Raw genomic sequence first — 16,843 nt, forward strand, 5'->3', positions numbered from 1 at the left:
CAGTACTCTGTGTAGTTTAGTTCAAAAAACTTCATAAACATTTATACTGAAAAAATACATTCTAATATTTTATAAATGGTATAAAATTTTAAAATGTTGAAATTGTTTTTTTCCTCTAAAAGCATAGGAAAATAAAAACTCACTCCTGAGGTAGTGGCTACACAATAGACTAGATAAATCTTAAAAAATTTTTTTTTAAAGAATCTGTAAGTTAATAAGCAGCTAGGGCTTTAAATGGGAACACTGGTACTTAATTCCACTTACCATTACATTTAATCTGAATTTCAGGAAAATATATAATTCTACCAAAGGTGCCACTTTTATACATGCTTTATTAAGTCTACCCATGAATGCTAAAAGTCCACAGAAGTGTATGTGGTACAGAATATAAGTCAAGATCTTCCTCTCCATGCTGGCTCACATTAAAGAGTCAAGAAGAAATGTATTATTTACATTGAGATTATCTACTGGTGTGTGTAGAAAGTTTAAATTAGCTGCAAGAAATTTTATCTAGACATGCACCTGCTGACTGCTACGAGCTGGTATTTACTGGGCAGATTAATTACAAATATTTCTCTGTTCCTTTAAATATGATCAGGCAGATGCAAAAGTTGGTGCTCATGGTGAGTGCATTTCTTCTTAATGCCTGTGGGATATAAAAGATAATTATATTATCAAGAATTAGTTAACATGCACCTCACACATGACTTAAGAAGTGATTTTAATACCCATTAACAATCTAATTTGGTACCTAGTTTAGTTAGATGCTGCTGGCAACCTCTCATTTGCTTTTGCTTTATTTTTTATTTTGTGAGACGGAATCTCACTCTCACCCAGGCTGGAGTGCAGTGGCGTGGTCTCGGCTCACTGCAAACTCTGTCTCCCGGGTTCAAGTGATTCTCCCACTTCAGGCTTCTGAGTAGCTGGGACTACAGGTGTGTGCCAATACACCCGGCTAATTTTTGTATTTTTAGTAGAGACGGGGTTTCACTATGTTGGCCAGGCTGGTCTTGAACTCCTGACCTCGTGATCTGCCCACCTCGGCCTCCCAAAGTGCTGGGATTACAGGCATGAGCCACCGTGCCCGGCCTCATTTGCTTTTTGACTATCTTCACTAGTAACTGTCAATATGACTACTCAGACATAGCACTCAGTATTGTTCACCTTATGTGACCATACTTACAGGAGATACATCTCAGAGAATTTTAAAACTCCAACAGGGCCTACAGAAAACTTATTTACATGCCTTTGTCTATAAGCTTTATGGGCCTTTCAGCAGGTGTTTCCTCCAACAGCTGCCCCCTGCCCAAAAGACAGTATTTACTGTGACAGATTCCGATTCAGAATATGTCTCTCTGGGGACTCCTAGTGGTGGCAGAGGCTCATGTCTCTTCAGCCTTAGAACCCCTCTGTGAGAGAAAGCCTTTGAAGGAAGCAGCCATTGGCAACTGATGGCATACATTACCATAGGGCATGTGGGGAAAGATCTTTAAAAATGACCTAATAAGGCTGGGGGTGCTGGCTCATGCCTGAAATCCTAGGCCAAGGCAGAAGGATTGCCTGAGCCCAGGAAGTCAAGGATGCAGTGAGCTATGACTGCACCACTGCACTCCAGTCAGGGTGACAGAATGAGACCCTGTCTTGAAAAAACAAAAACAAACAAACAAACAAACTGAAAATGCCATCCTGAGGTGATCTATGTCTGCTGTGAATTCCCATAACACTGCTTATTCTTCATTTGGTACTTACAGTAGAGAATAATGTTTATACTTCTCAGTCTGAAGGGGAAGAAACTTCTGTCAACTCTTCCTCTGTACTCCATGGAAGTGTGAAAAATTTGATTGGTCCAAGTCTAGAACATTCACTGGTCTACATTTTACTCGTAACATTACACAAATTCTTCCCTCCTTGTAGCTTCCCTATCTATTCTCAATCCCAGTGGACCTTTTTTATTATCATACTTCCTAATTTCATGTAGTAGGGAAACCAACCCATTCTATTGTGCTGACCTGCAATCAAGCATGTAAAAGGCAGGCTTGTGGTCTTCACAGCATTAGAGTCACATGGACTTGGGGGTCTGTTTAAAAGATCCAGCTTTTAGGTTCAGTAAAGCGCACAGAATTCAAGATTTAGACTTAGTGTGAGAAAGAAGAGGTTGCATTTCTGCTTTAAGGCAATCTACCTTAGTTACCCCAAGCTTCTACCAGAGAGCCTGCCATGTCGAGGGTTATCAGGTTGATACTTGGATCCTCACTGGATGCACAATCCTTGTTTGTACTTGTTATTGGTCAGAACTTAGAAGAGTCTGAACTTGTATCATTTATCATAACTTGCCTTATATTGTTTTTGTGTCCTTATTAGGTTTCAAACTGTCATAATACACAGCGCTTTGTTCATACTAAGCCTCATCTTTGTGTTACCCAAGTAATTCATACACATTGTTACTAAAGTATCCTAATATCCCCTGTTAACATTAGCCAAAATGTTTTTCTCTTCCCATCTTTTGATGGTCTTAGCACTCTGACTGTGGCCTCTGGGTTGCTGTCACCCTTACTTTCTCTCTTATTCTAGCATCGTTTCACTTCTTAAAGGCTCTGGGAGTGAATTTGTATGGGACAGTCCTCCCCACTGAACCATTACAGGTCAAGAGGAATAATCACTGAAGTGTAACAGAGGGCTGGAGCTGGAGCTGTGGTGCAGGTAGGGAAGTTGGTCACAGTGATATCAGGAGTACTAGGTGTCAAGTTTCTAGGGCATAAGGACAAAATCAGGAGTTTCATTCACATTCTCCTTTATGCATACCAGTCAGGCAGCTATGACAAATATACAAAAGAGCAATGAGGAGAATATGGGGGAGAGGGATTTGGGGAAGCTTATGCAGAAGATGAATTCTAAGGTTTTGAAAGACGGGTAAAATTTTGACAATAATGAGGGAAAAGGCACGCTAGGCTGAGCAGACAAGACTAAAGGTAAGGACATGAGAAAGGCACTTTCTGGGGAAGGTGTCTGGGAAATGGCAAGTAATCTGGAATGAGTAAGGCACAATGAAGAAACTGGAAAGGTAAGCTGTGGGCAGATCAGGGAGACTCCTGAATGTCAGTTTAAATTTGGATTTTATCGTACATGTGGTGGAGTGATATCTTCTAAAGCATACATTTTTTTCAGTAGCAGGATAGGCTGTAGGGGAAAGGGACCAAAGGGCAGACAGGTAGGTTACAATAGGGACAATGATAATCTGGAAGAGTTCCACACTAGTGGGTGTGGAAAGTAGAATTAACCATTCTCAGAAGTAATATAATCTGGCAGCATTTGGATGTGGGAACAGAGAGAGAGAATTTGACCAATGGAATGATATAATCCCTAAAAAGGTAGAAGAAAAAACAACTTTGAAGGAGAAATGATGAAATCAGTATACTTGGGGGACACTGTATGGCAGCTGAAACTGTGGGTTTAGAGCCTAGGAGACTATAATAATTTGGAAACCATATACACTAAGGTGAAAACTCAGGGAATGAAGGAGATAATGAAGGAAATGCTCAAAGTGAGAAGAAAACGTGGTGAAAGGCAGAACTGAGGGAAATGCCTCAAAGGTGAAGTCACTTAATTTCACTGTCATTTCTCTCTTGCTTCTCAATGAAAGGGAAGTTGACTGGTAGCTCAACCTTAATTCTTCCCAGTTTCTTAAAAGTATTACTCAAAGACTCAAAAGAACACCCCAAAATGTGGTTATCTTTACTAAAATCCATTAACACAAAGCTATTCTCGGTACTCTGAATTCCCTATAAGTTTATTACAGACTATCAAACACTAAATGTTGCACGTTCATTTACTAAATGTGTAACTGTGAAGATGTATCTATGATCACCATCTAATATGTTCTCTGTTGGATTTCATGGGTCAGAAATTTTATAAAATGTTAACCTTATAATGAATGAATATAGGTGTATGTGGATGGATATATATGAAATACATATATATCCCATTACATATAGGACAAATAAGGATAATATTTATATATGATCCTTACTTAACACGATATAAAATCCTTGGCCAGTAGTGAAACCTGACATTCACAGATTACTACTGGGTAGTGGCAAGAGCATAGGCTCTGGCACCAGACTACTCGGTTTAGTATCCTGGCCCTGTTTTAGGTGATTCTGGGACAAGGTACTTAACCTTGTTTGTGCCTCAAACAAGGTTATTTTATACTTATTTTATAAAATAAAAGTAGTAACTGTATCTACCTCATAAGTTGTTGTGAAGATTAAATGGAATATGTATAAAGTGTTTATAACACTGCTGGCACATACAAAGTACTCAATAAGGCTGGGCACAGTGGCTCACGCCTGTAATTGCAGCACTTTGGGAGGCTGAGGCAGGCGAATCACTTAGGGTTAGGAGTTCAAGACCAGCCTGGCCAACATGGTGAAACCCCATCTCTAATAAAAATACAAACACTTAGCTGGGCATGGTGGTGCTCACCCGTAATCCCAGCTACTCGGAAGGCTGGGGCAGGAGAATCACTTGAATCCAGGAGGTGGAGGTTGTAGTGAGCCGAGATCGTGCCACTGCACTCCAGCCTGAGTGACAGAGCAAGACTCCATTTCAAAAAAACAAACAAAAAAACCAGAAAGTACTCAATAAATACTAGCTATTATTATAAGCTATTACTCACTGCAAACAGAATATAAGCTATTGTTTACTGCATACAATAGAATAAACGTTTTCATAAAAAACTGACTATTTTCTATATAAGATGCGTTGCAAATATTAAGACTAGCTTGTCAGGAAGCTAATATTAACCACTTGAGATACCATTTCCAAAGAAAAGTATCTTGGAGATAGAACATAATTCTTTAATTGTGCTTTGATTTTTTTTCCCTAAGAGAGAGCAGGCAACACATCTGGTAAGCTAACAATTCTTTTTTTTTTTTTGAGACAGGGTCTCGCTCTGTCACCCAGGCTAGAGTGCAGCAATCATGGCTCACTACAGCCTCTACCACGTGGGCTCACGTGATCTTCCCAACTCAGCCTCCTGAGTAGCTGGGACTACAGACATGCGCCACCATACCCAGCTAATTTTTCTATTCTGGGCTTAAGCGATCCTCTCACCTTGACCTCTCACAGTGCTGGGATTACAGGCATGAATCACCATGCCTAGCCCCTAATGCCAGTTTTTGTTGTTTTTTCCCTGAGACAGAGTTTCACTCAGTTGCGCAGGCTGGAGTGCAGTGGCATGATCTCAGCTCACTGCAACCTCCGCCTCCTGGGTTCAAGCGATTCTCCTGCCTCAGCCTCCTGAGTAGCTGGGATTCAGGCACAAGTCACCACGCCCGGCTAATTTCTTATATTTTTAGTAGAGACGGGGGTTTCACCATGTTGGCCAGGCTGGTCTTGAACTCCTGACCTCGGGAAATCCACCCGCCTTGGCCTCCCAAAGTGCTGGGATTACAGGTGTGAGCCACCATGCCCAGCCCATGTCAGTTCTTAATATAAACCTTCAGTTACAGGTACGCTAAACACTAATATATCATGACTTATCCATTGCTTTTAGCTTATTTGTTACAATAAGCTATTTATAAATGTATAATTTTTACTTGTATTGCTGCATCAATAGGAATTGCTCTGAAGGCAAGGTGTAACTAATTAATATATAATTATTTACTTAATTTAGTACATTTCCTAATTTAACAGACTAGTTATATCTTGTTCAGTCAGATGTGTCCTACAGAAACTGTAATCTACTTGTTAGCATCTATTTAGCTATTTATATGAAATATGACTAAGGACCCTTAACTCCGTTAAAAATGTGTCCTCTCTGACTTTTAAAGTTAGCCTTGTCAGCTCAACAGTTCTTTCCCAGTCAGCCTCTAACTGATGTTAGACTGCCCTCCTGTTGTTTATAAGACTAGGTTAATATAATTTCAACTAAAGCTCCAATGCTCATATCCCTATTTTCTTATAGGAAGACAATACCAAATCTGATAATGTAAATAAAATGTTTCCACCTGAACAAAACACAGTGAAATTTCACAAGGTTAAACTAAATTAGAAAGGTGAAACAGTACCTCAGTTTAAAATGGCTTTAAGGAATTCATAGCTGTCAAGATGACATGATTCTAAATGAAAGAAGAAAGTTTTTTTTTCCTTCAGAAAACAATTCAAAGCAACTTGCCACAGTATATGATGCAGAATAAATGTTGAAGCAAAATGAAATTAAAACAACCTAAAGTCTTGTTTTACACTAAAAATAGCAGCTCTGAGGCTATAAATTCTCACTGCAACATCCGACAGTTAGCCTGATTCTATTTCAGAATATACCTTTTCAAATTTATTATGAAAACTTCCAGGACATTTATTACAATACATGCTTATTACCATTGTTAGTATACTCTTTATGGTTACTAAAATGACTTGTTATTTGTGCTAGATTCTATACTCCTGAGGGCAGGACTATGTCTGCCTTGTTTGTCAGTGTGTCCCCAATGCTAGAATAATGCCTGGAGCATGGTAGGCATGCAATAAACGTTAATGAGATAAGAAAATAGCAATTTATAAGTATTTGAAAATACTTAAGATAATTCTTTTAAAAAAGTTCTTTTCATTCATCACACATTGGCTGCACTGCATGTGGAACTTCTATCCAGGCTCTATCCAGGCGCTGTGCTAGGCTCTGGGACTACAGTACATAGATAAGACTTTTTGTTTGTTTACCAAAGAGGAGTCCAGAAAGAGTCCTGTAACCAGACAATTGCAATGCACTACAACATGATACATTTAAAATATTCAGACAAGTGTTCTGGGAGCCTAGAAGATGAAGCAATTTAGCTTTACCTAGGAGAGCTGGGGAGAGCTTCACAGAGGTTGTGACATCTGAGGCTGACCTTAAAGGACGAGTAGGAGTTTGCTAGACAGAGAAAAAAGCAATCTAGGTAGAGGGAAAGGTAGCAAAGTGTTCTGGGGTCCTGAAAGAGAGGTTCCAGAGGGCTGAAGCACTTGCTGTGAATAGTATGAATAAAAATAACTACGCTCCTTGCATCTGAGGTCTGAGCTGGAGGAAAAATCACCTAATATATAATAATTACTAAGTCCTGCTTTTAACTATATAACTAGTTATATAATACTATAAACATTTGCTTTATTGTGTTTCAAATAAGTAAACCACTTAGATAATTTATCTAACTCTTTTTTTGTGGAGCGTTGTGGACTACTCTGAGAGTTGAAAATGGGAAAAAAAGTTCACCTGTCAGGTGACACAAAACCAATTTCTACTAAATGTGCCAGAATAATTTTTCTCCACCTCAAGAACAGTCTTCAGTCTATTCATTACTGTCTTTTTATAGTATTTTTATTTAATAAAACCTATTAAGACTACCATACAAATCTCTTTACTTATGCTTTTATCTTTTAACTGATCAATTTTTATATTGCTGACATCCCTTCTTCACCATTTGCTCATTTAAAAATTCATAGTATGTGAGATATGTCTCTGGGGAAAATGTCTATAAAATTTGTTACAGCTGGCAAATGTGTATGAGTCAGTGATAGCACATGACTAAATGCTTCACAGAAAATAAAATTTGTTTCTGTAGTAAGCAGAACTGTTTAAATGTTATTTATTTTTATGTTTCAAAGAAAATATATTGTGAAGTGCTGCATTGATTTAATACGCAACAATGTCTGTGTACACGCTGTAGAAGGAAAATTTATGAAACCTTTGCACAACTCCTTTAATTGAATTTTCCAAATCTCTCACCACACACAAATAATCAATATCTTCTGCAGAGAAAACCAGTCAGAATTATTATAGTCTTTCTTTTCAATTTTGTTGTCATCAGCACATACAGAGCACCTGGATATTTGTAATGTCTGATAGCAAGTTATTTACACCTTTTAAACACCTAATTGCTATTAAGTGAGTCCAAATCTATAGTTTAAAATTTTTTCTACTGATTTTATTTGAAAGAAAAATTATCATACTTCTGTTAAAGTATAAAAAATTTAAATCATGAAAGAAGTTATTTAAAAGGCTATGAAAAGTAATAAACCTGTTTATTTTTACTTAAATCCTAGACAAATCTCAAGTATGCATTTTTAGCAGGTGAAATGCATACCCCAAAACAAAGACAAATCGTGTAAAACAAGAGCATTAACATTATTAACAGGAAAGGTTATGACTCACATATGACATACATGATAGCTGAATCATTATAAAGAGCTGAGGACTATAGTTGTACATTAATGTATATTTGTGCTATCAAAATTAATGGCTCCATTTTTTATCTCCAGATAAATCCAGAATGTTAAAGCATAGGGGGAATTTCTGTTGTTTCTCCTAAAAGTCGTCATGTCTAAACTTCAAACCTCAGTGCTTTTAAAATTGAAGTATCTGTTTGAAAAAAATACATTGTTTAATGTTAAGATAAAATAGAAAACTAAAAGGGTACTAGTCTTCTGGGAGTGAAATTATTCAGCTGATCTGATGAATACTTTTTCAAGCCTGAGTGGGGGAAAGAACAACATATTTTTATGTTTAAAAAATACTTCAGTGGGTGGTTAGAATGAAGAGGCAGTATCAAACTATTTTATAGTGTTACAACAGAAAGACTTTTAAATTTGTCCTGTTGTCTAAGAATTTGATAACCTTAAAATCCTATAACCAAGATGAATTTTACTATGTAAGAATACAGAAAATTAACTAAAGAAAACAGGAACATTGTAGATTATGCTTTTTAAAACAGACCAAAGTTGGAAATTCTGAAATATTTTCTATTACAAACAGCTGAAACATTGAACAATGTAAAGTTCAGATGGTTCCATTTCATTTAAAATATGCATACTGCAACCTACACAATTATTCTCAAAACAGATAAAATATGTTTTGGACTGAAGCTAAGTGTCTAGATTTCATATCCTGGCAACTGCTCTACAATTTGCTTACATTCTTTTCAAAAACATTTTGTTTATTGGAAGTACTAGTCAAAGACCAACAATGATGGTATTTTTTAGTATCTCCAGAAAAAACTGAAAATATTAAGTACTATAGAATGCCATCTATTGACTAAGGAATATCTGTAACAAGTTGTTTTAAGGAGAGATTGATTATGTAAAATAAATAAATTTCATGCCTCACCATGTGATGATAATGTGACATTCCATCTGTATCAGCCCACTGAATGGTCATATGTTTTAAATCTTCAGCATAACAAATTTAAAATAATTATGAAAATTCACATCCAAATCTAAAACAAAAAGAACCTTTCATTTCATTATTTTCCTAATAGTCATAAAGCCAGTGTTATTGAAGAAAGCAAAATTAGGCTTATTTCCTAAGTAACTGAAGAAAGAAAGAAGCCTTCCTTTGTTTAAGAAATCTGTGTTTAGCAGAGGAGATCCTCTTTTATTCATATACTCTCATCAAGGCATCCCCTGATTTACCAGGTCCAATTCTTACGACACTATGCAAATCTCAGTGTGTCTTTTAATTTTATTGTGTATGTTTTAAATTTCTCTTGAATAAGTTATATAAAGCCTTAAGAATCTGTGTCAGATGTCTATTTAAAATACTACAGTGTTATTTTTACAATTATACTCTTCCTGTAATAAAGACTGTAACTGAAGTTAACTGAAATGAAAAACTAAATATTAGTAGAACTAAAAGACCAATTAGAAGAGGCAATGATAGCATAAATATTGAAATTCTCATGGTATTGTCTCCTTTAACTATTCCAGGAAAATTTTGTAAGAATCTGAAAGACCAAAAAACAAACAAACAAAAACCAAAAAAACCCCACCAAAAACCCAGAAGAATCTGAAGGACATTCTTTTGATAGTGAAACAAGTAATTGGCTTATTCTCATTTTCATAATTAATAAATCCTATACATATTATAGGGATGATTTTTATTTTACTTATTTTCTAATATTATGAGAAACTCCCAAAACATTTTAAAATTTAAACAATTCTGTGTAATAGCATAGTAAAAATAAATAAATAAATAAACAAATAAATAAATAAAAGAAAGTGGAAATTTCAAGGCCAGAATAAGGCAGAATAAGGAACATATAAAGCAAACTAGTTTGAGATGTCAAAAGAATTAGCAAAATCCTCTTAAAATGAATGTATGAGCAGAAAAGGGTAAAAGCTGTTAGCTTACTAAAAAAATTTACACGTGTGTGAACGTTTGTGTGTGTACATAATCATTAACCAAAAATAAAAAACCAAACAAAAAACCCTGAAAACTAATATGTATGTTAGGAACCAGAGAAAGAGGTAGGAAAAGCACTCAGGATATAGCTCAAACTCAAATTACAACAAAAATAAGCTTTAATCTATTTTTTAGGCAATATGAATTTCCCAAAATTAGTTGAAAACCTAATGAAGTTTTTAAAACCTTGGGAAATATAAAGAGCTAATGCAGCTCCTGCCAAGAAACAGAATTGGATGATGACTATATAGAATACACATTAATATATAACATACTTATATAGATACTATGTATTATATATTTTTAAACTGAGTTTTCATTTAAATCAATGATTATTAGAAATTTACAAACATGGTTTAGTCATACAGTCTCCTCTATGCAGGAACTCAGTCCTTTGGGAAAATCTGGTAATGTGCAAGTCAGCCTTAATGCCTAAAATAATAGAAAAGAGTTTTAAGGCTGATCATGCATAAACACACAATGAATTCATGTATTTTAGATGGCCATAAGGAAATGAAAACAGTATCCCCTGGAAGGAAAAATATTTTAATAAAATATAAATTTAAACAAATTTTTTACATTATTAGCATTGACAGTTCACTTATTTATTCCAGAGTTTTCCGCTTCCTTATTTCTCAAAGCTGTTTGCAAAAGTCAACTATGTTAAGCCTAATTCTAATTAGTTCTAGGAAGTTACAGATTTTTAAAGAAATCACACTATTGGTATAGAGTATGTAGAAGCAAGATTTCTTCCAATTGGGAAATAATAAACATTTTGCTTTCCTACTGTGATCCTTTAAAACTTGTCAAGTTAGGAGAGATTGAAACCACTGAAACCCAGTTACACATTCTAATCAAGTTACACAACTAAAGTAAGACACAAGAGGCCAGGCGTGTTGGCTCATGCCTGTAATCCCACTTCACTAATCATCACTTCAGCCTGGGTGACAGGGTACAATCTTGTCTCTAAATTTTTCTTTTCTCTTTTTCTTTTTTTTTTTTAAAGAAGAGATCCCAAGCCATTTCCAAGAAAGAGCTACCTTTCATGTTCTTAAATTCTTGGCATCACAGTAGATGTTAGTTGTTCAACTGAAAAGCTCAGGAAGTCTATTCAGCTCCCTTCCCACATGAACTTTGGAGGAGTCTTGCCATGGCTGCAGCCCTGCCATGACCCAGCTGGCCTTTAGATCTGACTGCCTGGCAATCCCAGCACTTCCCATTGCCAACCCATCACTGGCTTATTAAAGGTTCTAAACCCAGGCTAACATACCAGATTGGCTGAAGCAGTTTCAATTATGTGCCATGTTTGAGTCTGAAAGCTGGGATGATTGGATGATTTCATTTGTTTTAGGAAGGGACAACAAAGAATAATGAAAAGACCAGAGTTTTTGAGGCCAGACTGGTCTTTGCTTGGAATCCTTGCTCTGTTACCTAAGTAGAAGTCTTGGGCAAGTTACTTAATATTTTTTGTATCTTCGTTCCTTATCTATAATGACAATGATAATACAGTGTAGCTATCTTTCCACAATGCTGTAAAGATCTGCTGATCCTAGTATTGAGAATATAGTAATTATAGGTACTCAATAAATGGCAGTCATCGGTATTTAAAAGTGGTAGGCTAAAAACACGGCCGCCCATTTTAAGGCCTAATTCTACCTGCAGAAATTGCTAAATGGCATTCATGTAGGTACTATTAATCACTCTTACATTAGTCTAAAGGTTTTAGTATTTTACAGTTCATGATTACTTTGCTTATTGAGGTGTGAAGGTATGAATGTGTACTTCCTATGGAAACTTAAACACTGTTTATTTAGTTTTCCATACTGTGAAATGATCAGAGGCATAAGAGTTCATAGAACAAAGCACATTAATGATCTGAAAGTTTCCAGAATACTGGTTAGAAAGTAACTTTTAATGGTTCTAGTGCAACACTAAAAACTGCAGTATATTAATGCATTGTTGCTTATATTCGTCTGTATTCTCAAAAATAAATTTTAATAAAAAGACAAAATTTAAATCTTAGGTTGAAGATTGCATTTCAAAAGACATTTAAAAAGTTCAATCAGAGAAGTTGATCTCATCAGGTATCATCTGCTAAATGCAATATAAAGCTTTTCAAATGAGATTCATGATCTTTTAAAAGAACACACTTCAGAACAGGGATCTCTGAGGAAAAAAGAAAATCACTAAAAAGGACTCATGATGATTAGTTTTAATTGGCAAAATGGGATGAAAGCATCTTTTTATGTAATAAACTAAAACACAACTACTTACGTTTGTGAGGAAGTCCTGAACTCCTTTCAAACAGTTTTTGTTTAATTACTTTTGTCACTAAAAGAAGTAAAAATCCCATGTCAAGAATTAACATAGAATATGGAGAATTTCTCATTACTTGGAACAAACAACTTCATGAGAAAAAAAAAAATCCAAAATAATACATATTTATAAGTACCAAGTATAAAATATAATACCTTATTATATATTATTAAAATGGGCATTACATTTGAAATGCCTGCTACCAGTTTCCAAGGTGCATTCTTTTCATTCACATTCAAGAAGAATCCCCAAAATAACACATCCTGATAAAAGACATGTGGCTTCTTATTTAAAGGTAATAGTATTTTTATCACATGTCCAGTAATGGTATATATAAAGAAATCTATCAAATTTAAATTTGAAACAAATTAATAGGTTTATCTTTAAAATTATTGTCATTGAAAACTCATAAATTCTTACTTAGTTCTTTGGTTTTCTGCATTTCTTTTTTTAAGAAACGTGATGCACAGGAGATTCCAATGAGATTTTCAAGCTCTCTACTGCCCTCCAAAGCCTACAAGAAAGCCATCTTGAATGAGTTAAGTTCTCTATACATATGACATTACTGACATGTCTAGTGAAAATACAGTATATTATTTCCTTCATTTGAAAAACTTAAACTCTATGTTAGGATATTTAACTTTTTCTGGCAGGCCAACTATTTGAAGCCCTAAAATGCCTGAATAAAAACAATTTATAATTAACTAAAAAGACGAAACATAATCTACAAATTTATATTTAAATATGAAAAGCCAGATATGACTAAAATATTATGGTTAAATAGTGTTCTCCTATTAAAAAATTCCCATGAAAAGTAAATTAAACATACTCTGTGCAAACTCTTTCCTGGATTGGATTCTCCAATCTGGGACACTCCTTCCTTTTATCCTTTTCAAACAGGGTAGAAGTATGAAAAAATACAAACCCGTATACTACTTAAATTTTGCATTATCGCCATGATTTCTTCTGACAATTTCTCAACTTTAGATAGCAACACCATCAATCTAGTAAAAAAGAAAAAGATAGCACTTAGCAAGGGGAAGCATTTAAACATGGCAAGTCATTTTCAAAGCTTTAACTCTTTTTAAAGGACCTTTGACTTAGGTTCTTTCATTCTTTATAAACACAATATATATATTATCAACTGTCCCCTCTTTTGGAGTTTAATTTCCGATTCACACTGAGCAGTGGAATGGAAGACATAGTTGGCTGTTCCTTTCTCCACAATGCCACAATGAGAACACTAATACACCACCATTCCTTCATTTACCTTGACTGAGTCTATGAATCAGTATCACCTAGTAACTTTTTTTAAAATAAAGTTTCATGACTTTATTTTAAATTTGAAAATAAAGAAAAGGAAAAGAGGAAAACATCACTTGGAATTCAGTCTTCTGAACCTACCTCCAGTTATCTTTTTGGAAAAATTCTCCTAGTTTAAAAAAAAAAATTGTGTAACTTTGTTATCATGCTTTTTTTTTTCTTTTTATAAAGAAATGGGGTTTACCTCTGTTGCCCAGGCTGAAGTGCAGTGGTATGATCATGGCTCACTGCAGCCTCAACCTCCTGGATTCAATAGATCCTCTTACCTTGTCCTCCCAAAGCACTGTGATTACAGGTGTGAGCCATGGTGTCTGGTTGTGCTTTCTTTACTTAATATAACATTATATACATTTTGGGGGGCCACATATTAAAGGCTGCACAATATTCTATTTAGTAAACATACTAAAAGTGATTTAACTACTCCCTTACTGTTAAAATTTTAGTTTCTTTTCAAATTTTAAGACCCCATAGCTGTTTGTGATAATCTATATCAACACAGTCTGATAGAAAAATAATGTAAGCCATGTATGTAACTTAAAATTTTTAGTAGCCACATTAAAAGGAATAAAAAAGGTAAACTTTAATAATTTTAATAATGTTTAAATATTTAACTCAATATATTCAAATATTATTTCAACATATAATGAATATAAAAATTGAGATATTTTATACTTTTTTCAAATCCAGGTATACTTTACATATTAACAGCACACCTCATTTCATACTAGCCATATTTCAAGTGCTCATTAGCCATGTATGGCTAGTGAGTACTGTTTCAAACAGCATAAATCCATATAGATTTTATGAGAGAAACCAGAAATTCTATTCAAATGCTTTTTCAAGATTACATCAGTGTCATTCATTGACATTTTTGTGCTATTAAAAATAAGACAAATATGTTAAAATTTTGATATATAATGTGTATGTACAGTAAGTTTCAATTAAGTAAAATGTTATCTAAGTATGCAAACAAGAAATGGAGAGTTGATAACATTATTCAAAAGCTAAAAATTATGAGGACAGTGGAATTTTGGGTGAATTCTTTTCTTTAAAAGTTTTCCTTTATTATGTATTTTCAATCAGAAGTCATCTGTCTGAGGCCCTGACTGCTTAACAGGAGAATCTCAGTTTGAGAGATGGTATCATAAAGGAATTCCTTTTCCTTCAAATTGGATCCAAAGACCTGAAGAAACAAGGACTTAAGGGACTCCCACCCAGGCTGGATCCTCTAGCTTCTCACATATGATGCCAAAGCCTACTGAGTACCACAGGAGTACAAAGTAGCGGCAAATTAAGTTACTTTGCTATAAGAAGGAATCTGAGGGGCTTAATGCCTTGTAACTTGCATCCCTTTCCTGGGAGAACTGAAATAGCAGAGCCTTTTCAAACTGACTTCTATATCTTAAAGAGTTGATGGTACTCCCTGTTCACCTATAGGGAATTGTGTGGGAATGCTGTGGCAGGGCTGCCATCTTGAATGTCTCCGAGTGGCTCTGTTTACATAGAGTTAGATGTAAATCGTGCCCCCAAAAGTTGTATAATGTAGCATCCCCAAAGGACCTACTAGCAGCTCTCCTACATTAAGATAGTAATTGAGGGGCTAAGCTAAAACAAACTGTTTCAACAATCTTGGAGACTTGTATGGATTAAATATCAATTATCTGGGGAAGTTGTTTTCAAAACATCTTTGATATGCTGAAGGTGCTTTCTCAAGGACACTTGTATCCATTGCAGGATCAAGTAGACTAGTAGACATGCCATTGCTCTTCTCATTATTATTCTGATTCCCTTTCCTCTCCTCCTCCTTTTTCTTCTCCCTAGACGAAATCACCTCTTTTTCCCACTTTGAAGGCAACCAAATCCCCATGAATGGTTTTTTTAAGTGTTATACAACTGTTAAATCCTGAAAAATCCTTTTTTTTCAAGGCATTATTTTCCACATCTTCTGAGTCACTGAAGAAGCCTTCATAATCTTTGGAGATAAACTATTTGCTGAGCAGATTTTGGGAGAAATAATTCTACCACTTTCTTCATCCTAGACAAAATGGAATTCTCATAAACATCCTACTTGTGCTGAAAAGTAGATTTGCATTGCTACTGAGAGCCCTTTTCTGTATTTTCAATGCATGGTTCAAATTCCACTTTGTTGCCCTAACATAGCATTATGGTTTGTGTACAGTCCCTTAGTTTTTAACATCATCTTGATGTTCCTTTACTAATTTATGTATTCCTGAAAACTAACAATCTTTCATTTTTTTCAAGCTGCCTGAAGAATATATTTCTCAAGTTCATTATGAAATTACAAAATTTCAAAGTTATTGTGGCTCTTTCAAGTTAGTGAGTAAAAGTATCATCACTGGTGCCATTCATATTTTACAGAATACTATTTTTTTCTCAAATAGATTTGCCTCTGACTAGATTAAATTGGACCAAATCCTTTTTTTTTTTTTTTTTGAGACGGAGTCTTGCTCTCTCACCCAGGCTGGAGTGCAGTGGCGCAATCTCGGCACACTGCAAGCTCCATCTCCTGGGTTCATGTCATTCTCCTGCCTCAGCTTCTGGAGTAGCTGGGACTACAGATGCACGCTGCCACACCCAGCTAATTTTTTGTAGTTTTAGTAGAGACGAAGTTTCACCGTGTTAGCCAGGATGGTCTTGATCTCCTGACCTTGTGATCTGCCCACCTCGTCCTCCCACAGTGCTGGGATTACAGACGTGAGCCACGCCTGGCCCAAATCCTTTATCTTATAATGATCCTTTGAGCCATCCAGATGTCAATGGGCCACTACATCCAGATATCCAGTGACTGTCGCCAGTTTTATGGCAGCCTTACAAGATTTAATCAAATCTGCATTGTGGTCAAAGACTATTGTAGCACAACCTGAGAAATCTGAAATCTTGGTCTTCCTTGAATTAACCTTCTTTTTCATCACTAAAAACCAAGCAGCAGAAGGAAACCTGCCTGTCTCTGTAGACTCCACCTCTGGGGACAGGGCA

At 35.4% G+C, this 16,843-nt stretch overlaps 1 protein-coding gene across 1 annotated transcript in view; it reads right to left on the reverse strand.

Annotated features, from left to right (window-relative positions):
• Positions 1–312: 312 nt before the first annotated feature.
• ITGB3BP (integrin beta 3 binding protein (beta3-endonexin)) overlaps positions 313–16,843 on the reverse strand; it is a 91,838-nt gene continuing 75,307 nt past the window's right edge. The window contains exons 7-11 of the mRNA XM_011988942.1: positions 13,449–13,530; positions 12,944–13,037; positions 12,482–12,538; positions 6,069–6,119; positions 313–646 (exon numbers count right to left, since the gene is read on the reverse strand). Coding sequence (XP_011844332.1) covers positions 6,070–6,119; positions 12,482–12,538; positions 12,944–13,037; positions 13,449–13,530 — 283 coding nt within the window. The 3' untranslated portion in view covers positions 313–646; position 6,069. The remainder of the gene's footprint in view (positions 647–6,068; positions 6,120–12,481; positions 12,539–12,943; positions 13,038–13,448; positions 13,531–16,843) is intronic.

This window comes from Mandrillus leucophaeus, unplaced genomic scaffold (assembly GCF_000951045.1).
Source record: "Mandrillus leucophaeus isolate KB7577 unplaced genomic scaffold, Mleu.le_1.0 Scaffold341, whole genome shotgun sequence".
NCBI lineage: Eukaryota > Metazoa > Chordata > Mammalia > Primates > Cercopithecidae > Mandrillus > Mandrillus leucophaeus.